The 21734-nt window shown below is 59.1% G+C and overlaps 1 protein-coding gene across 3 annotated transcripts in view; it reads right to left on the reverse strand.

The window, feature by feature from the left end:
* Positions 1–21734, reverse strand: part of INPP5A (inositol polyphosphate-5-phosphatase A) — a 146161-nt gene that overhangs the window by 68886 nt on the left and 55541 nt on the right. For all 3 annotated transcript variants that reach the window (XM_024986036.2, XM_024986037.2, XM_024986038.2), the window contains exons 3-4: positions 6534–6634; positions 3503–3590 (exon numbers count right to left, since the gene is read on the reverse strand). In XM_024986036.2, the coding sequence (XP_024841804.1) occupies positions 3503–3590; positions 6534–6634 (189 nt within the window). The remainder of the gene's footprint in view (positions 1–3502; positions 3591–6533; positions 6635–21734) is intronic.

The raw sequence follows: 21734 nt of genomic DNA on the forward strand, positions 1-21734 counted from the left end.
CCAGGAGACCCCCAGAACTGCGAGTCCATGTCTCTGGGACTGGGCCTGGCCACACTCTCGCCCACCCACGAAGCCCAGGAGCTTCTTTCCAGGGTCCAGGCCGGTGGGGATGATGGAAGCTGGTGGGGGGAGCGGGGGGCCAGCCAGGCTGTGGGCAGCACTGCCTCCATCTTCCAGGTGCAGCCGCGCAGCCCAGGGACTCGGGAGGCAGGGGCCAGCATGCTGACCCGTCGGTCTACATGGAACCCACTTCCAGAGATTTGAGGGGAAGTCAGAACCTCCGTGCTCTAGGGCAATGCTGTGTTCGTCAAAGCTGGGCGCAGAGCCCTCGGGAGCCTGGCCTCGGCGCCTGCACTGGGTGGGGCTGCCACAGGCCAGGAGGGTCAGCCCTGCCCGCCCCGTCTCCTGCATCTGCCAACGCCCTGCAGGCGCAGCTGAGGACCCGCCAGGCATGTGGCCACAGGCTTCACCCCACGCCTCGCAGCCCCCACCAGGCTTGTCCCCAGCAGGTGGTGCCAGGGCCCGGGAGCTGCCCCAGGAGGGGCTCTGGGAGCAGGGAGCTGGTGGGCAGGGCCTCAGGGCTCCCCAGTCACAGTGCAAGGGGCTCCCGGGGTCCCCTGACGGCGTACCTGGTGTGGAGGGGACAGAGCCAGCGTCTGAGCCTCATGGGGGATGAAAACTGGGCCATCCTGGCTCTTCTGGACAAACACAAAACCACCAGGGTGTCGGGTGTGGAAGTTGGCCAGGAAACCCAGGGCGCTTTCCACTGCACCATGGACAACACTGGGGCGAAGCCGTCCAGCATGGGGTCAGTTGCACAGCCCCCTCCCCGCCCAGAGCAGCGCTCTCTCCAGACCCCTGGGCACAGAGACACCCACGTCCGCTCAGGGAGACCGGGGCGGGGATCAGGGCCAGGGAGGGCAGGCACCTGGGGGGCAGCCCCTTCCTTGTGGGGTCTTACTCCATTGCCCATGGCTTCCATCTCATACCAGCCCCCACCTCCCGAACTATGCATGAGCCTTCCATCTCCCCGACTCCAAAGGGGAGGCCCCAGGCTCAGACCCCCAGCACCGGGGAAACCCACCCAACCAGCGGTCTTCCAGGCGCGCAAGGCCGCCCACTGAGATCCGGGCCCCGCCCACCCTCTCAGACAGTCTGCCGAGCAGCTGGTAGGTGCTGAAGCAGGCCCAGGCCCGGGCCGCTCAGGGACAGACCTGCTGCTCCCAGACTCTAGATCCAAGGGGCAGACGCAGAGGGCAGAAGGCCAACACAGCCCAGCAAGGTGTCCGCAGCCCGAGGCGGGGGTCCAGGGGCCAGGGGGCTGGGCCAGCCTGTGAGCTCCAGCCAGCCCGTCCAGCTCACGCATGGCTGCGTCCACCCAGGGGCCGGGCTGTCAGCCTGTGAGGACAGTCAGCGAGTTCTCAGGAGCAGGACGGGCAGGTGGGAGGCTGGGGCACCTCAGAAGGAGCAGACCTCCCAAAAGAGAACAGGCAGGCGGGGCCTGGCCAGTGGGCAGGTCAGAGGGATCGGAGCCGCCCAGGACGGCCAGTGGGGGACGCTCTGTCTCCTCAGGCCCGAGTGGACCACATGAGCCACCTTCTTCAGTGAGCGGCCACTCAGGATGGTCTTTGGGAGCAGACAGAATTTAGCGTTATCATTTTAAGTCTAAAATCCGCGCTTCCAGCAGCTCCAGCTGGAATGAGAAGTGCTGCTCTGCTGCCACCTCCTGGTAAAGACCAGGACCTGCAGTCCCCTGCTGAGAGGCTGCACCCCCCAACCAGAGCCCGCCCCTTACTGTTGCTGCGGGCTCTGGGGCCCCTACCTTGTGCTCATCACCAGGGGCAGCTGCAGGTTCACCCCCTTTCTGGGAACAGGCTACTATTTTCTGATCCCTATTAATACCTGTGACAGCATTTATGTACAAGATAAATTCATTTCAATTTCCTTTTTCAATTAATGGCCTATTATTTGAACCACACTCAGCTAAAAATATTACTCCAACGCAATTAATCTTGTAAAAATTAAATTTCTCTCCCTCTGACAGGCAGAGGCCAGCAGGCTGGGGCGAGGGGGTGGCCACATGGCTGCCCAGCCGTGCCCAGAACCGCAGGGGCACAGAGGCCCCTCCACCAGGACGGCAGAGGGCCGGGCAAAGGTGGCTCCACGCACGACTGTGAGGGGGTGGTGGACGGCACGCAGGGCCAGGGCCCGGCAGGCCTTCATCTCAGACCGTTCCTGCCAAATGCACGCCTCCCCCGAGGCAGCACGTCCAGAGGGAGGTCCGGACCGGGGTGTGGAGCCCTGCGGGCATTCCCGCCCGGGAGACACAGCCACGCAGGACCACGGCTGCTGATGGCGGCGCTGGGAGGGAGCAGGCCACAGCCCGTGGGGTGAAGCAGGCAGGGAGCAGGGCCCCCACACGCCTTGGGCAGGTCCGGCCTCCGGCCTCGTCTCCAGACCCTGTCCGGTCCCGGGGACCCCGGGACACAGCCTCGGGGACCTCAGACCCGGGCTGTCCCATGTCCGGGCTGGCGTCCGGCGTGGGGTCAGTCTTGCCCAAGGAGGCGCCACCTCGAGTGCCTTCCCGGGCTGAAACCAAGCAGGATGGCCCTGTCATGATCGCGCCATCAGTGTACTGGACAAGAGAGGGAAAGGCGGGCGTGGGAGGCCGAGGCTCCGACGGTCCCGGAAGAACAGGAGGGGCGTGGCCTCGACACCTCAACGCCCAACCGGAAGGCAGGGTCTTCTGGGCGCGTCATCTGTAGCGGCTGCAGATTATTCAGCCAGGTGGCTCGTCCACATTGTGAAAATGTCTAATTCTGGGTACTTAAAATTACTTCCAGTTTTCACTGGCAAATAATTTTTCATGATCTTCCTTACATACAACCGTCTGCACGACGGTCACTCCTCCAGGGAAGATGCTGAGTGATGGGAATGCTCTGATGCAGGTTTCTGCTTTCCGTTGCAAATTGAGAAACCCCTTTTTGAGATAAACCTCCAGGGATGAGGCAAGACCACAGTGGAGCTCTCTTAGCCCCCAGGCGCCTCCACCGTGAACCATTCCTCACCCCACCAAGCATCTGGCTGCAGGAGTGCAGTTATTGCATCAGCACGGCACGGCAGGTGACTCCAAGCAGACCACAGAGAATTCGACAACTGAGCATTTCAAAAAGCTACAGAAAACTTCCATAGGGCTGTGTGAGAGAGACAGGTGGACAGACAGCGGGCACTCCCTCCCTGCTGAGGCCACGGCGTCTGTGCCCGAGAAACAAGGCCCCGTCCCCTGACGAGCTGACTGATACCCCTCTCCACCAGATGCAGACCCCGGAAGCAGAAACAGCCACCCAGAGCTGCCCAGCTCTGCTGCCCCGAGACGCCCACCTGTTTCCGCACCCAGCACATCCCTGGCCGTCACGCCAGTGGGGGCTGGTGTCTGTGGTGCCCCCACCGTCACGTGGAACCCACGCACGGCCCGCCCCGTGCCGAGGCGGAGCACGCTTACCGTGAAGTGCTCCTGCGACTTGTAGTTCTCATCCAGGTAGACCCGCGCCCGGTTGTACTCCTTCATCGCGTCGCTGGAGAGCAGCTCCCTGGAAGGAAGAGGGACGTCTTCACACACGTCACGCAGGCGCTCCCTGTCCCACAGGAGCGCTTATGGGGGCAGGAACGGCCGCCTGGAAACCACGGGGAATGGGGAAGGAAGCGGGAGGGGGAGGCCCATCTCTAAGACGTGCCTGGAGTGCAGCCGCCACGCACCCCTGGGGTCTGCGATGGCTCTGGACAGATGGGGGTGCCTGACCCCCCGAGGGCTGCACCCCAACACTGCCCGGCAAGGGAAGGTGACACGGCTGCCGTGTGACCCACTGGCCCTCCACCCGGGGGTGGGGAGAAGGGGGTTCCAGCTCTGAGAAGTGAAGAGGCAGGAAGGAGTGGGGAGGAGGGCCGAGAGGACCAGCCTTGAGGGGGTCAGACTAGTGCCCGAGCCCCGGCCACCTGCCAGACAAGCCCCAGCGTGCCTGCGGGCACAGGCGGGATGCAGGCATGACAGCCTGCAAGATCAGCATGCCGAGAAGCGGCAAACGGGACCCATGCTCCACAAGAAAGTCAACAGAAACGGACCCTGAAAGGACAAAAGTGATGCAATTCACTGAAAGGAAATTTGAAAGAGCTACTATAAATATCACCGAAGATTTATAGGAAAACGTGCAGAGAGGTAAGGAAAACATGGACATAAATGGTACTTCTAGAGCCCCAACTGCAGCACCAGAAGTAAATTCACTGAATGGACATAAGACCAGATGGAGATGTAAAAAAAGAGAGCATAGATTAGTGACTATAAGACAGGACTATCCAAACTGAAACAAAGAAGAAAAATATGAACTGAAAAAATCTGAAACAGCTGTAGAGACAGCGTGACAGTCTAACATCAGAAGTGGGAGTCTGAGAACAAAGAGAAAGGAAGGAACAACCCACAGGCTTTCCTGAAATTTCAGTAAAATTATGAACCTACGGGTTGGAAAAGCTCAAAGGACTGCAAGCAAAAGAAACACAAAGAAAATCAAACTAAAGCAAAACAATCGAGTTGCTACACACCAGCTAGAAAGACAAACTTGGTGTTGGGGGAAAAGATGCACTATCCACAGAAGATGAAGACCAGAACAACGGCCCATTCTGCTCAGGGACAAGGCCGCACAGAGGACAAGGGGGTAGCACCCTTACAGCACTGAAGGGGAAAGCGGACAGGCCAGAATTCTGTTTCCAACAGAAACGCCTTTCAAAAACGAAGACAAAGGCTTTCTTCAGACAAACAAAAGCTGAGATAACTGATGAGCAGCAACTTGTGCTGAGATACATGTTAACGTTCTCAGGTCGAAGGAAGATGGTGCGGAGAGAAAGCTGACCGTGCAGACAAGGCCGTGCCCCGGGAGCGACAGGTGGCCACACAGGGGACACGTTCCTGCCCTTTTTAACCTTTGAAAAACATAGCTGACTGGGTCAGAGCAAAAACAGCCACACGCGTGTTACGCACAACTTGGGCAGGAATGACGCGCCTCTGACGCCAGCAGGAGGATAGCAGGGGACCGGGAGCGTGTGGCGCGTGAGCGTGGAGGCGAGGCCCTGCAGCCGCGTCTGCCTGTCTCTGAATGCCCGGCTTCCCCAGTGTTCTCGTCTCGTGGACCTGTTAGAGTTCTTTAGATAGTTAAACACTGACAATTTTGTCAGTCAAGTACACTGCAGGTATCTTTTCCCAAGTGTGGCTGAACTCTGACTTTGTTTACAGCGCCTTTTGCTGAAGACTTTCACGTCACCACGGCCCAGCGTGCCTGTCTTTCCTCTGCTGGACCTGCACACCTTCTGAAGAAGCCTCTGCCCTGATGCTCTCCTGCATTTCACCCTCGGACCATCGGACCACCCTGAGGCCTCTCGACCTCGCTCTGGGTCAACTGGAACTCGGCCAAGGCGGGGTGGGGGGACCAGGGCAGGGCGGGGACCCAGGCTCACGGCTTCCTGGCCCAGGACCCCGCGGTGCGCTCCCGAGCCACCTGCCACTGGCCGCAGCCGGGGGCGACGTGCGGGCTCCTGCACAGCCCACGGGGGGCCGCCCTGCCCCCACACACGGGGGGCCTCACTGTGCTGCGGAATCACTGTGGCGAGCCCTGACCCTTGCTCCTCTACGGTGACTCTAGTATTAGTTTCAGCGCTAAGAAGACATTTTGGTTGAAATTGCTTTAAGTTATAGGTTATTTGGGGAAAACTTGGTAGTTTTTAAAAATCTGTTTTTTAACAAATGACCCCACAATGTGACAGCTGAAAACATGAGTGACTTATGAGCGTCCACAGGGAAACTGAGGCCAGTGACAGCTGCGGGACTCGGCCTCGGGGTGGGCCCCAGGCTGGACGCCCCCTGGCCCAATGCCCACCCCCAACAGCTGCCTCAGAAGCACCACCGCCCCCTCCACCAGCGGGAGCTGTCACGGTGCCTGGAGTCCAGGTCGGGGGCGGCGCCCACCCTGGGGGACACAGAGCAGAGAGGCGCCTGCCGTCGGGCCCGCTCCTGCCCACCCCCGCGTTCAGCTCCCAGGTCCGAGTCCCTGTCCCCGGGCGGCTCTGGGTAGGGCTGACTCCCACAGAGCCACAGGGCGCGCCTCCCATGGACGATGGCGCTCTGTGCCCATCCCACTGCGGCCAACAAGCTGTGAGCTTCTGAGTGGACACCCAGTCCATCTGTCCATCAGTCCGTCCATCTGTTTGCTCTTAGCAGCAGCAGGTGGCTCACAGCCATCAGGCCACATGACGGAATCTCGGCCTGGACCTGGGGCTGACGTTTCTGAGCCCACAGGTGCCGTGGCCTTTAACCCTGGGGCACAGCCATCCCACTGCTCCCCCACCCCCACCCCCGGGCCATGCCCTCTCTTTGGCAAGGCGCCCCAGCCCCGGGCCTGGCCCTCAGGTGGGGCTGTGCCCCTCGCCCCCAGCCACACCCACCTCGCCCCAGGAGGAGGCGGAGGCCAGGCAGCTGCCCCCAGACTTACTTGACAAACTTGTCCACGTGCGACATGGACGCTTCATAGTTCTTCCCTCCGAACTCCTGGCAGTGCAGGGCCAGGAAGTGCGGCCTGTGAACGTGCACGACCTGTGGAGGAGAGGCAGGCGTCAGGGCGGCCCCACCCCCGGGCCCCGTGCTGAGGCTCAGGGAGCTCCTGGTCTCTCAGGAACGCTGGTGTCCCCGCCATGGCGGGAGGTCCTGTGTCGGCCACAGAGCAGCGGGCAGGGCCCAGAGGACAGCCGTCCTGACACTGCTGTGGCCCCGCGGGGGTGTGGGTGCACGCATGTCGTATGTGTGTGTCGGGGCTGTGCACACGTGTGTGCATGTTTCCCACCATCTAGGAGGCAGCAGGGCTTTCCTGGTGGCTCAGAGAGTGAAGAACCTGCCTGCAATGCGGGAGACCTGGGTTCAATCCCTGGGTCGGGAGGATCCCCTGGAGAAGCGAATGGCGACCCACATCCCACAGACACAGGAGCCTGGCGGGCCTCAGTCCACGGGGCCACAGACAGTCAGACTCAACTGAGCGACTAACACAGCACCGGAGGAGCAGAGGTGGCCGCGAGGGCGGGCGCTGCCTCACGCCCACTCGCACTTGAACCCCAGCCCACCCCCTGGCGAGGTGGACACGCTGCAGCGGTCAGCGGAACTGGGAGCAGCCACGCAGTGGCAGGCAGCAGAGCCGGCGGGCCCACTGCCCCGGGCCTGGCTCAGCCCAGCCCCCGGGGCCGGGCCTGCAGCATCTCCCTGGTCACCAGGGTCCACTCCGGGCGCCAACCAGACTGGCCCCGAGGCGGCGCCCAGCCGCGCCTCCCGCCTGTCATTCAACCTCGACCACGGAGCTCTCCTCGGAGCTGCAGCCTTGCAGCCTGGGGGCTCTGCCAGGAGTACAAGAGGGCCGTCCTGAGGGGGGAGCCGTCCTTAAGGGGGAGCTGTCCTGAGTGGGGGAGCCGTCCTGAGGTGGGGAGCCGTCCTGAGGTGGGGAGTCGTCCTTAAGGGGGAGCTGTCCTGAGTGGGGGAGCCATCCTGAGTGGGGGAGCCGTCCTGAGGGGGAGTCGTCCTGAGGGGGAGCCGTCCTGAGGGGGGGAGCCATCCTGAGTGGGGGAGCCGTCCTGAGGTGGGGAGTCGTCCTGAGGCGGAGTCGTCCTGAGGGGGAGCCGTCCTGAGGGGGGGAGAGCCGTCCTGAGTGGGGGAGCCGTCCTGAGGGGGAGCCATCCTGAGGGAGGGCCATCCTGAGGGGGAGCCGTCCTGAGGGAGAGCCGTCCTGAGGGGGAGCCGTCCTGAGGGACAGCCGTCCTGAGTCGGGGAGCCAGTCTGAGGGGGAGAGCCGTCCTGAGGGAGGGCCATTCTGAGGGGGAGCCGTCCTGAGGGACAGCCGTCCTGAGTCGGGGAGCCAGCCTGAGGGGGAGAGCCTTCCTGAGGGGGAGCTGTCCTGAGAGGGAGCCGTCCAGCAGCGCGGCCGCCCTGCAGCCCTCCCCGCACAGAGTCCTGACTCGGGCGACGGCCCAGACCCGCCTCTCCCCTGGGACCTGAAACGGGCTGGGCGTCGGGAGCGACCCTCGGGTCACTGGGGCAGGTGTGGACCCACACGGGCTCACGGGGGGACCCGGAGGTCGTGGCCCCACCCCCTGGGGCGCCCACAGCTGGGGAGTGGGCAGCAGTGCCAGGACGTCCACGAGGCAGCAGCCAGGGCAGGGTGGCTGGGACAGACAGCGAGGCCGGCGCTGGGGAAGAGCAGGGCCCCAGCCATCCACGCCCGCGCCCCGCCCGTCCTCCGCTCTGCTCTACCCTTGGTGCAGCGCCCACCGAGCCCCGGAGCCACCCTGGCTTCCCCCGCCCACCATCCCAGAGGCAGGCCGCCCACAGCAGGCGACCCACCCCAGGGCCACAGTGTTGCTTCCCACACCGCCTGCACCCAGCCTCGGCCACCACGTCCTGCCCAGAGGTCAGCGAGCCGTGGGCAGATGGGCTGTGGTCAACGGGCTGAGACACGGCTCCTCTGGGCACAGGGCAGTGAGGTAGGTCCCCGACAGGAAGGGGCCGCACCTGGGGCTCAACCAGCTGACCAGAGAGCCGGCCAGGGGGAAGGGACGTGGGGCCAGGCCCTGGAGCGGAGCGCAGAGTGCCAGGCAGGGGCAGAAGGAAGCCTCGCTCGGCAGCAGCTGCCCCCTGACCTGAGATGGTGGGTGGCACGTCCAGCTTCAGGGAGTGTGCCCAGACCCGGGCGTGCCCTCAGGGAAGGGCACGCGGTGACACCTGGCTCGCACCTGCGTTCCGTCTGAGCAGGGTACAGGATGTTCACCCGGGTGCTTTCACTGCCTCCTCAACACAGGCCTGCCTGGACCCCCCCATACCTGGACTCCAGCCTCAGGGCTCAAGGAAACAGGCAGCACGCCTCCCAGTGGGCGCCTCACCCAACACCCCACAGCCGGGCAGGGACCCAGGCACTCGGGCAGCAGACCACCTCCACAACCAGGGCAGGCTGCAGGCTGGCTTCTGGGCCCGGGGCAGCCTGGGTCAGGTCACCAGACGGCCTGGCCTCAGGCCCAGGAACGAGTGACGGGACAGCAGAGTCACGTGAAAGCCACCAAAAGCTGCGTGGTGTGCACGGCTGTCCCCGCCGCGGCTGCCACCTGGGACAGCACACAAGGCAGACCTTCACGAGGGGCCCAGGGTCCCCCCGAGCGGCTCCCCCTGGTCGCCGGGAGCTGCACAGACGGGGAGGGCATGGACACGCACAGGTCATCCCGAGGAAGCTGGCCGCTCATGACCCCACTCAGGGCTGCGTCCTCTGGGCCCAGTCCCCCTTGCCCTGCAGCTCAGGCCCAGCTCCAGCCCGGGGGCGGGAAGGGCAGAAGGGACCCCAGAGACGGGCAGGGCTCTCACGTGGGCTCCTGCAGGTCACACTGCCACGAGGTGCACAGAGGCTGTGGGTCACCAGAGTCTGGCAACAACCACACCCAAGTCCCCAGGGAGGGCCGAGTGACGCTTTCCAGGACGCCCCACGGCGACTCAGGGAGCCCAGGACGTGACCCCTCAAGCAGCCGCCTCGGGCCGGGCGCGTCCCTCTGGGCGGGGATTTGCTGCCCGCCTTCATGCCCGCACGCGTCTCCCTCACGAGACCACTCACTCTGTCGTGGTCTGAACTGAAGTGGCCTTTTAAGGCACAGAATTCACTATTCACATGACATCAAACTCCTCAAACACTTGACTCTGATCCCAGGTCAGAGTCGAAAAAATGAAGGATCCAAAAATAGCCCACCTGCGCCCCTCCACACGTCGGGGAGCCCCCAGTGGCCCGCATGCCCGGCACACCCGCCTCAGGGTCCAGTGGGGAGACCCCTCCACACAGAGGAGGGGAGAGGGTGCTTCAAAACCCACGATGAGGCGCCGGATGAGCTCACGCGGGAGTGGACAGGAGGAGACAGAGGCACGTCTCTCCTGAGAACGAAGGTGCTGAAGTGACAGGTCCTCACCACCACGCGTTCGGGGAGGGAAGAGACAGACGCCTGCGAGAGGGGCCCCGCGCGTCGGGAGAGCAGCCGCCACGCCCGTCTCCGCAGATTGCAGACCACACACCCTCCACGCCAGAGGCCACACGGGGTCCACAGAGGCTCTCCCTGGGCAGGCTGGGGACGAACGCACAGCTAGGAACGGGGCTCGGGGGAGAGAGCAGGTTCAGAGGAGCCTGGCCCCACAAGGAGCATCGGGGTGGGGGGGTGTCAGGGGGGTTTGGGGGGCCCTGCAGGAAGTGGGAGAGGAGCCTGATGCCACATCAGAGTTTAACCAGCACTCCCGGTTCACCCAGGACAGGCTACACACACTCACACACACACACTCACACACTCACACACACACTTAGATCCATGAGTTCATGACGACACTAACCTCCCCCCACATGTCAGTCAGAGTGGAGTCAGGACACCCCTCTGAAAACCAGTGGATGAAGAGAATGAAGCCCTCCTTCCCTCCTGCGTCTCTGGGGAAACGGGAGGGCAAGCCCCGCTCAGGGAAACGTCAAGCCAAGAAATGGAGGGGAGCCCCCGGGACTAGACTCTGCGCGGCCACATGGGAACCCAGAGCTTCCGGCTGAGAAGCGGGTACAGAGAGGCCCCCACGCGAAAACCCAAACCAACTTTCAATCCAAACGGAATCGAAGCAGCCCGGAGAAACAGAGCAGAAAAGGTGAGGGGCGGGGGGAGGGGTGTAGGTCGCTGGGCTCACAGCTTCTGGATCTAACGGCAGCCTGGTGACCAGTCCACACGGCGCAGTCACACTCCAACCCTGGGCAGGGAAGGCCCGAGGCGGCTGCAGATGGCAGGAAACACTCAGCCCAGCAGGGTCCACGGGCCTGGCTGCAGGGCGCCAGGAGGCCCCGCTTCTGCAGAGCAGGGCCACAAGGAGGACGGGCCAGCTGCAGTGGGAATGTGAGCCGGGGAGCAGGGGGCAGTCGGGCGCTCTGAGACGCAGAGGAGGCACCCCCTCGCCCACAGCAGGCGGTACAGCTTTGCCTGACGGACAGAAGAGGGTGCTGTGAGGCCAGGAACACGACCTGCACAGAGGCCGCTGGGGGCGGGCAGAGGGAGGGCACGTCCCTGCAGGGCTGCGGCCCGAGAGGCAAGAGCACCCCCAGGAAGAGGCCCGCCCTCGACAGAGGCACAGAGCAACCCAGAGCTGCGAGCCCCATGCAGACAGAGCTGAACATCCAAACAGGCGCCGAGGGGAGAAGAAACCCGAAAGAGAGACGGGATCAACCACAGGACAGAAATGGGGAAAAGGACAAAATCGTCCCAGAAGAGAAGAGCACGTTTCAGAGCGCCCGAGGGAGGATCAACTTCGAGGAAAGTTCAGCAAGGGCCGCACAGGCCACTAAAACCCAAGAAAGTGAAAAGAGCCTCAGGAAGAGGGCAGGGGCGGGGCGGGGGCGGGTGTGGCAAGGGCAGGCGGGGAGCCCTGCACCCCGGTCCCCAGGGGAGAGAGCGAGGCAGGGCCCGGAGCTCACATCTAAACTCACATCTAAACTTGGGGGCCCAGGGAAGCCTCCCAAGGCAGGGGAGCTGAACCACACTGAGGGGCGCCTGAGCACCAGAAGGAATCACCCCAGAGCAACGGACTCCCAGACACGCCCCAGCGAAAGACACAGTCCTCCAGGCCTCCAGGAAACAGCCACCGAGACCCACACCAGAGCCAGAGACCCACACCAGAGCCAGAGACCCACACCAGAACCAGAGACCCACACCAGAGCCAGAGACCCACACCAGAGCCAGAGACCCACACCAGAACCACCAACACTCACATCAGAACCAGAGACCCACACCAGAACCGCCGACACCCACACCAGAACTAACGTCTAAGTGGAGCAGTGGCAGAACCACCTTTTATAAAAAGGACGCTCTGGCTCACATCCTCAATGCGAGTAAGTATAAGCCAAGAATCACACAACTCAGCCAACCGTCCTTCAAACGTTTTCACGAGTAAACTCAGGTGGGCTCTGTCCCCGTGAGCCCGTGTGGAGCTCCACTAGAGCAGGCTGGGCAGACGCTGACCGGGGGACCAGTGCAGACTCAGGCCCCACGGCCGGCAGCTTCGAGGCAACGCCGCTGGGCAGGTGTGGGGGCCGTGCGAGGGGGTGAGGCCGCCCCGGGAGCCTGACCCCAGGCCAGGCGGCAGGTTGGACCGGCTAAGGTGGGGGGAAGGGACGGGGTGCTGACCCTTAAAGTAGCAACTATAACTCATAGTTTACAGCAACCATAAGCCGCCGGCTGGAGCCCCCAGTGCAGGCGGAGGGACAGCACATGTTGCTCGGAGAGCTACACGGTCCCAGCGCGTCCATGTGGCACATGAAGGAGCAGGATGTCAACCAGAGGCAGGGGACTCAAAACCCACAGCTGCCAGGAAAACAGGAACGTAAACGATTTCAAATGGAACGTGAAAGAAGAAGAGAAGTAATCCAAAAGAAAGCCGAAATGGGGAAATAAAGCGACAGCCCAGAAGGTGTACACGTAACACAGACAACACGGGGCAGGCCCCAAGCCCAGCGTGCCGACGGCCACACCGAACGCTGGTGGCCTGGGCCCACGCTGAGCGGCAGGGCTGCCCGGCCACCGTGGACAGTGGCGGCCGCGCCAGACAGCGCAGAGCAGAGCGCCCGCCACGGAAGGCCCCGCGAGACGAGGCCCTGCTGGCGCCTGAGCCCCAGGGGCCGGGAGGCGCCTCAGGGAGCAGCGGGGGCTCCAGAGGACGACGGGCACAGGACGACCACAGACGGCTCGGGAGGCAGATGCACACGTGCACACGCCAGTGACGGGAACGCACACACGAGTGCACGCACACACACGCGTGTGGACAGTGCCCTGGCAGGGCCCAGGACACGGCCGCGGGGCGCACCCTCTCCTGCGGCCCACTCGGCAGGAAAGGCCGTCGCAGGCCACAGAACAAACCACAGGCTGCTGCCTGGCCTTTCAGGGATCACAGTCGAAGATGGAGAAGCTCCATACGGTCAGCAAAGACAAGACCGGGAGCTCACTAGGGCTCAGATCATCATCTCCGCATTGCAAAATTCAGGCTTCAACTGAACAAAGTAGGGAAAACCACTAGGCCATCCAGGTGTGATCTAAATCAAACCCCATATGTCTATACGCTGGAGGAGACAGATAGATTCAAGGCATTAGATACGGTAGACACAGTACCTGGAGAACTATGGATGGGGTTCGTAATTTGTACAGGAGGTGGCAACTGAAACCATCCCCAAGAAAAAGAAATACATAAAAACAAAATGGTCGTCTGAGGGCGCTCTGCAAACAGCTGAGGAGAGAAGAGAAAGGAAAGGCAAAGGAGATGCACTCACACCCATTTGAATGCAGAGTTTCAGAGAACAGCAAGCAGAGATAAGGAAGTCTTCCTCAGTGATCAAAGCAAAGAAACAGAGGAAAACTACAGAATGGGAAACACCAGAGGTCGCTTCAAGAAAATTGGAGATACCAAGCGAACACTTCATGTAAGAACAGGCACAGTGAAGAATAGAAACAGGCAGGACCTAACAGGAGAAGAAGAGGTTGAGAAGAGGTGGCAAGAATACTCAGGAGAACCATACAAGGAACGTCTAATGACCTGGATGACCATAATAGTGCGGTCACTCACCTAGAGCCAGACATTCTGGAGTGTGAAGTTAAGTGGACCTTAGGAAGCATCACTACGAACAAAGCTAGTGGAGGCGATAGAATTCTAGCTCAGCTATTTAAAATCCTAAAAGATGATGCCGTGAAAGTGCTGCACTCAATATGTTAGCAAATTTGGAAAACTCAGCTGTGGCCACAGGCCTAGAAAACGTCAATTTTCATTTCAATGCCAAAGAAAGGCAATGCCAAAGAATGTTCAAACCACTGTATAATTGCACTCATTTCACATGCTAGTAAGGTTACACTCCTTCAAGCTCGGCTTTAACAGTATGTGAACTGAGAACTTCCAGGTGTTCAAGCTGGGTTTCGAAGAGGCAGAGGACCAAGAGGTCAAATTGCCAACATTCACTGGATCATGGAGAAAGCAAGGCAATTCCAGAAAAACATCTACTTCTGCTTCACTGACTATGCTAAAGCCTTTGACTGTGTGTATCACAACAAACTGTGGAAAATTCTTAAAGAGATGGAGTACCAGACCACCTTACCTGTTTCCTGAGAAACGTGTATGCAGGTCAAGAAGCAATGATTAGAACCAGATATAGAACAACTGAGTAGTTTAAAATTGGGAAAGGAATACAACAAGGCTGTATATTGACACCCTGCTTATTTAACTTGTGCAGAGTACATCATGTGAAAGGCCGGGCTGGATGAAGCACAAACTGGAATCAAAATTGTCAGGAGAAATATCAACAACTTCAGATATGCAGATGATACCACTTTAATGGCAGAGAGTGAAGAGGAACTAAAGAACCTCTTGATGAAGGTGAAAGAGGAGATTTAAAAAAGCGGCTTGAAACTCAACACTCAAAAATCTAAGATCATGGCATCTGATCCCATCACTTAATGGTGAATAGAAGGGGAAAGTGGAAGCAGTGACAGATTTTGTTTTCTGGGCTCCAAAGTCACTGTGGATACTGACTGCAGCCATGAATTAAAAGACGCTTGCTCCTTGGAAGAAAAGCTATGACAAACCTAGACAGTGTAATAAAAAGCAGAGGCATCATTTTGCCAACAAACCATCTAGTCAAAGCTATGGTTTTCCCAGTGGTCATGTATGGATGTGAGAGCTGGACCATAAAGAAGGCTGAGCGCCGATGAATGGATGCTTTTGAGCTGTGGTGTTGGAGAAGACTCCTGAGAGTCCCTTGGACTGCAAGGAGATCAAACCAGTCCATCCTTAAGGAGATCAGTCCTGAATATTCATTGGAAGGACTGATGCCAAAGCTGAAACTCCATACTTTGGCTACCTGATGCGAAGAGCTGACTCATTGGAAAAGACCCTGATGGCTGGGAAAGATTGAAGGTGGGAGGAGAAGGGGACGATAGAGGATGAGATGGTTGGATGGCATCACCGACTCAATGGACATGAGTTTGAGTAAACTCTGGGACATAGTGGAGGACAGGGAGGCCTGGCGTGCTGCAGTCCATGGGGTCGCAAAGAGTCGGACCCGACTGAGCGACTGAACAGCAGCAAGCGCCGCTGCCCCAGGCTCCCTGAGCGCCCCCTTCCTCACGTGCCTGCCTTGCTCACTCACTGTGCTCAGGGCGGACGCAGAGTAAGCACCGGACGGCGTGCCAGTTCAACACCATGACAAATGCCGCGGGGGCAGGACCAGCTGTCACCTGGGGGACCCCGGGACTAGGAGTGAGAGGGCCGGCCTGGAGCTCTCTGGGCCGCTGAGGTCAGAGCTGCAGGCCTCCTCTGCCTCCGGAAAGGAGCCTAGATGGAGAGCCCTTCGGGGAGGATGGCACGGCTGTCTTGAGGACGGACAGGAAAGTCCGTGGGCGGTGGTTCAGGCCACGACTGGTGGGAAGGAGCTCAGAGAAGCAGGAGCTGGACGGGCAGGGGATTCCTGGCCCCGGAGGTCAGGGTCGGGGCCTCCGCAGCTTGGGCTCTAACTGGGCTCCCATCCTGCCCACATCTGCACACGCGCCGGGCCAACATCCTTTACCGAAAAAAGGAGCCTCTGGGAACTCTATCCTGCGAACTCTAGGGGAGAAACAGGCAGCTGATAGGAACACGCGGGTTCTTTCCTAGGAAGGCTCAGGAAAATATTTTGGAAAAGAGTGAATTAGAGATTTTGGCAAGGAAAAGCTGAGGGAATTAAAAATAAAAACAAACACACCACGCAGCCAAACAAAACCAGGCCCTGTCCTGACGCTGTGCAGGTGGTGAGGAGAGGGCGGCCCTGGTCTCCAGGACACGCAGAGCTGCCCGGCCCGCTAAAAATAGCAGCAGCCAGGCCTTGTTAGGCCTGCTCCAGAGAGAAGTATCTGAGTTACCTAAAAAGGAATTACACCCTACAGACAACCCAGCACAGGCCGGAGAGCCGAGATAAGGAGCGAAAAGGGACAAAGGAATTTCTCCGGAGGCAAGATTGCTATTTACCAGCTACGCCTGAAAACACCCTGCAGAGACATCTGTGACCCTCAGCCTGGGAGGCAGGGGTCCTCTGGATGCCCAGCCGCCCGCCCTCTGCCACAGGGCTGAGGCAGGACGGTGTGGGGGAGGCGGGGGCCTGCCCCCCGAGAAGGCCCAGACTCAGCTCCTGGCAGCCCCGACCGGACGCGCTCCCAGAGCCCAGGCCCCACAGCCGCTGCCGGCCAGCACCCAGGGCAGCATGAGGCTCCGCGAGCTCGCCAGCAGGCGGGGGGCCTGGCCGTCCAAGCAGCGAGGGTGGCTCCCGGGCCCCGTGTGGGCAGGAGGCCCGCTCCGAGTCCTTGGGGCTGGAGGATTTCTCGTGCGGCCGTTGGCCCTGGGCACCCACAAGTGTGCCTGACCGCCGACCGCAAAGCTGAAGCAGCGTCCAGCAGGCGAACCGTGGCTTTACCCCAGATCCAGACAGACAGACACAAGGCTGCTCCTTCCAAAGGGGCAGAAATACGGAGCTTGGTCCGCTCTTAATACAGCCTGTTGCTTGGGACATCAGAGGTCTCTAAGAATGACTTGATTTTCATTTAAGAAGCACCTTTCCCGCCGAGGGGCACGCAGGATGGAAGCAGGTCCCGAGCCGACGGGGTGCCCCCTGCCTCCTGGCTCTCCCCGCGGACCCCGGGGCCAGCTGGCGGCCACAGCTTCCTGATCTCAGCCCTAGAACCTCCTCCCTGAAGCCACCCGCTTCCTCAGGGTGGTTTCCAGTTTTGGGGGGATGCACACGCTGACCACGGGCCGAAAGGCTGCCGAGAGCACCCCATACAGCCTCTGACCACAGCAGCCCCATGGGCGTGAGTGAGCCCCACCCCAGGATCCACCTCTGGGGGGGCCCATGGGCGTAAGCCAGCCCCCGCCAGGATCCACCTTGCGGAGGGCGCCCATGGGCATGAGTGAGCCCCCCCAGGATCCGCCTCGGGGGGCCCACCTCTCTCCGTATCAGAAGGGAAGCCTGGACATACCGGTGCCACCAGGCCACTGGGCTCCCAGGGAGCACCCACCTCTCTCCGTATCAGAGGCAGAAAGGGAGCCACAGCTCTAGCTGGGGTGGGGTGGGGGTCCAAGGGCCGGGATAGGATGCTCGTGTGCGCCGGGCACTCACGGGCGCCTCGGGGCGTGTGGGGCAGACGGCACACCTGATCCCCGCCCGGCTGCACTGTTACACGTGACCACGCTGACCCGGCAAGCAAGCAGCTCCTCAAGGCCAGTGAGGGTTGTCATCAGGCCCCCGTGGGCCCCCGGGAAGTGTGCCCTCTTCACACGCCATGAGGGCGGGCTGCCATCTGCGGCCACAGTACAGACTAGCGGCGTCAGCAGCCCATTGCGGGCTTGGCGGGTCTGCAGGGAGGACCTCGCACCCCGACACGAAGGAGGCTGGGCACTGGGGGCAGCTGCAGACTCAGGCCGAGCCCAGAGCAGAGAGCGGCGGGTGCGGAGGGGCCCACGCAGAGGGCACAGGGCACTGCCCAGCCCCTGCCTCCCTGCCAGCCCCCATCCCGCAGGGGCGCCTCCCTCCTGTCTCACACACCACACCAGCAGGCCAGAGCACGAGCCTGGCTTCTCAGAGGCTGACGAAGAGAGCAGCGGGGACCCTGCCTCTGGTCTCCCTGGAGAGGAACACCTCCCTGCTGCCTCGGGCCTTTCTTGATTGCTCTCGTCGCTGCATAGACATTTAGCTCAGTTCAGTCACTCAGTCGTGTCCGACTCTTTGCGAACCCCTGGACTGCAGGACGCCAGGCCTTCCTATCCATCAGCAACTCCCGGAGTTTACTCAAACTCATGTCCATTGAGTCGGTGATGACATCCAACCAGCTCATCCTCAGTCACCCCCTTCTCCTCCCACCTTCCATCTTTCCCAGCATCAGTCTTTTCCAATGAGTCAGCTCTTTGCATCAGGTGGCCAAAGTGTTGGAGTTTCAGCTTTGGCATCAGTCCTTCCAATGAATATTCAGGACTGATTTCCTTTAGGATGGACTGGTTTGATCTCCTTGCAGTCCAAGGGACTCTCAAGAGTCTTCTCCAACACCACAGTTCAAAAGCATCAATTCTTCGGCGCTCAGCTTTCTTCACAGTCCAACTCTCACATCCATTCATGACCACTGGAAAAACCATAGCCTTGACTAGATGGACCTTTGTTGGCAAAGTAATGTCTCTGCTTTTTAATATGTGGTCTAGGTTGTTCATAGCTTTTCTGCTAAGGAGTAAGTGTCTTTTAATTTCATGGCTGCAGTCACCATCTGCAGTGATTTTGGAGCCCCCAAAAATAAAGTCTGACACTGTTCCCACTGTTTCCCTGTCTATTTGCCATGAAGTGATGGGACCAGATGCCATGATCTTAGTTTTCTGAATGTTGAGTTTTAAGCCAACTTTTTCACTCTCCTCTCACTTTCATCAAGAGGCTCTTTAGTTCCTCTTCACTCTCTGCCATAAGGGTGGTGTCACCTGCATTTCTGAGGTTACTGATATTTCTCCCGGCAATCTTGATTCCAGCTTGTGCTTCATCCAGCCCGGCATTTCGCATGATGTATTCTGCATAGAAGTTAAATAAGCAGGGTGACAATATACAGTCTTGACTTACTCCTTTCCCGATTCAGAACCAGTCCAGTGTTCCATGTCCAGTTCTAACTGCTGCTTCTTGACCTGCATACAGGTTTCTCAAGAGGTAGGTCAGGTGTCCTGGTATTCCTATCTCTTGAAGAATTTTCCACAGTTTAATGTGATCCACACAGTCAAAGGCTTTGGCGTAGTCAATAAAGCAGAAGTGGGTGCTTTTCTGGAACTCGCTTGCTTTCTCGATGATAAAGCGGATGTTGGCAATCTGATCTCTGGTTTCTGTGCCTTTTTTAAATCCAGCTCGAGCACAGACATTGATGTGTTTCATCAGATGTGCAGCCACTATTTCATTCTGGTGCTGCTGTGTATGTTCACATTTAATATAAAGGTGTTCTCACAGCGCCCTGTGTGCTGCACACTGACTACATTCACTTACATCAGGTAACACTCACACTTCTGTGCGCTCCTCACAGCTTCCCAAAGAGCCCGTCACGCCTTCTGCCCAGATGCAGGCCGGCTTCCTCCCCTTAGTCTGTAGGACTCTGCTTCCTCCGTGGCCCTACGACGAGGACCTTCACCGCCATTCTGCAGGCAGGCCCGGCGCCCCGCCCCCGTCCAGGGTCCCGGCAGGAAAGAATCTCATCTCCCAGGAGCTGCACCGTCAGGCTCGGGGCACGAGTGCTCGTTACAGAAGCTCCTTCCACTCAGCTTGCCGGAAGCTTTCATCAGAAATGGTTATAGAATTTCAGCAAATGCTTTTCCTGCATGTGCTGAGATGATGGTGTAGTTTTTCTTCACAGTTGGTTGACTTGGGTGATCTTATCTATTAATTTTTGAACGTTACACAGGCTTGAGCCCCTTGGTGCTCACGCATAACTTTTTGATGCGCCGCTGTTTCTATGCGTGTGTGCGCATGCACATGCATGTGCGCACGTGCGTGTGTGCATCTGTGTGCATCTGTGTGTGCATGTGTGCGTGTGCACGTGTGCATCTGTGTGTGCATGTGTGCATGTGCACGTGTGCATCTGTGTGCATGTGTGTGCATGCGTAGGTGGGTGTGTGCGCACATGTGTGGGCATGCATGTGCGCATCTCTGTGTGCATGTGCATGTGTGCATGCGCGCACATGTGTGTGTGCGTGCGCGTGTGTGCGCATGTGTGCACATGTGTGCATCTGTGTGTGCGTGTGTGCATCTGTGTGCGTGTGTGTGCGTGCGTCTGTGTGTGTGTTGCATGCATTGTTACACACGTAAACAGCTCTACATGCTTGACTTGCTGAAGTCCCTTGAACTCGGGCGTTTACTCCACGCAGGAGACAGACCTGTGTTCTCACCGAGACGACTCTGTCCGCCTTTGCTGTCAGGCCACTGCTCGCATCACAGCGTCACGTGTTTCAAGCTTCTTGAAAAGCTCGACAGAAACGTCAGTGTGTCTTGCTTAAATGTTTGAAAGAACTTATCAGTGTTGAGGAAAGCTTTAATAAAGAGCTCGTTTATTTCTTCTCGACTTAGCTTCCTTTGCTTTTCCAAAAACATCTTCCTTTCATGTAAGTGTCCAGATTTATTGGCAAAAAGTTGTTCGTGATCATTCCTTTACTATCTTTTTATTGTCTACAGGATTTTCAGTGACCATTCCCCAATGTCAAATTTCTGAAATTGATCATTCTTTAATTCTTATCTTCTACTTTCAGAAATTAGATATAGAAGAGCAAATTAAATGGAAAGTAATCAAGAAAAAGGAAAAAAAAAAAAAAAAAACAGTGAAAAAGAAAACAACGGACAGAATCAGTAAAATCAGAAGCAGCCCCCGAGGTCAGCACAGCTAGGGAACCGCTAACCGTCCCATGGGCAGAAGGGTCTGATGTCCCTGCATCTTCGCCTGCCTGCTCATTTCTTTTTATTGGTTGTAAACATCAAATTGTGCATTCCAGCTCACTGGACACTAGCCTGGACATCCTCTCGGGCTTTAACTGGCCAGTACAGCCTGGCCCCTGATCCCCACAGCCACACTGTTCTGTCCTGCCCACTGCCTGAGGTCTGAAAACCAGTGTTTCTTACACATTTTCTGGTTTTAATTTGTTTAAGACAGGACGGGAAATTTGGTACCTGTTTCTGTGTGTACCCAGGTTCGATCCCTAGGTTGGGAAGATGCCGTGGAGAAGGGAATGGCTACCCACTCCAGTGTTCTTGCCTGGAGAAGCCCATGGACAGAGGAGCCTGGCGGGCTACAGTCCACGGGGCCGCAAAGAGTCGGACACAAATGAGTGCCTTTCACTTTTCACTTGCTCCGTGTTAGCTGGAAGCAGATAATACTCATCACGTTATTTTTTAAATTATTGCCAGGGAACATTGTGAAAGGCTTTCAAATGGGCATAACAGACTAGAGGCGCCTTGCCCCTGTCTGGGTTCTTCCAACCTTAGTGACCCCCGAGCTGTTGTACAGTCCCGTGAACTCTGAACTCCAGCAGCATCGCAAGGATTCAGGACCGCAGGACGCCAGTGTCCAGAGAAGCACAGCTCGTGCCCGGCCAGCCCTCCCTTTGGCATTGCTGAAAGGAGAGGCCGGTGTTCCCCCTTTGGACTCTTCTTTGAACCAGTTTTAACACCTTACTGGTTCTCTCGTCAGTAAATAACAAATATCTATTATCTCAATAAAGAGTCGTCACCACTTGCTCGTTTCTCGTGTCTGTGTGTGAGCCAGCGCCCCACGTGCCGTCAACACGTGCGCAGCCCTGTGACCAGCTGAGGGCGGCACCTTCTCCTTGGGACGCACAGACGTCGGGCGGGAGGCTCTGACGTCAAACTTGAGGCAGAATCCGGGGGGGGGGCCATTTATTTACCCTCATATCTGCGCAGTTCCTCACTCTCATCCAGAGAGCTGAGCACACCCCGTGCACACACACTCCTGGTCCCCGGGCCAAGGCGTGTGTTCCGGGGAGGAGGCGGGCGCCCGGACACTGACTTGGAGGGAAATGCCTGCCCGCCCCCTGGGCTCCACTTCGGGGTATAGCCGCCGGGCTGCATGTGCGG

Source organism: Bos taurus, chromosome 26, assembly GCF_002263795.3.
Source record: "Bos taurus isolate L1 Dominette 01449 registration number 42190680 breed Hereford chromosome 26, ARS-UCD2.0, whole genome shotgun sequence".
Lineage (NCBI taxonomy): Eukaryota > Metazoa > Chordata > Mammalia > Artiodactyla > Bovidae > Bos > Bos taurus.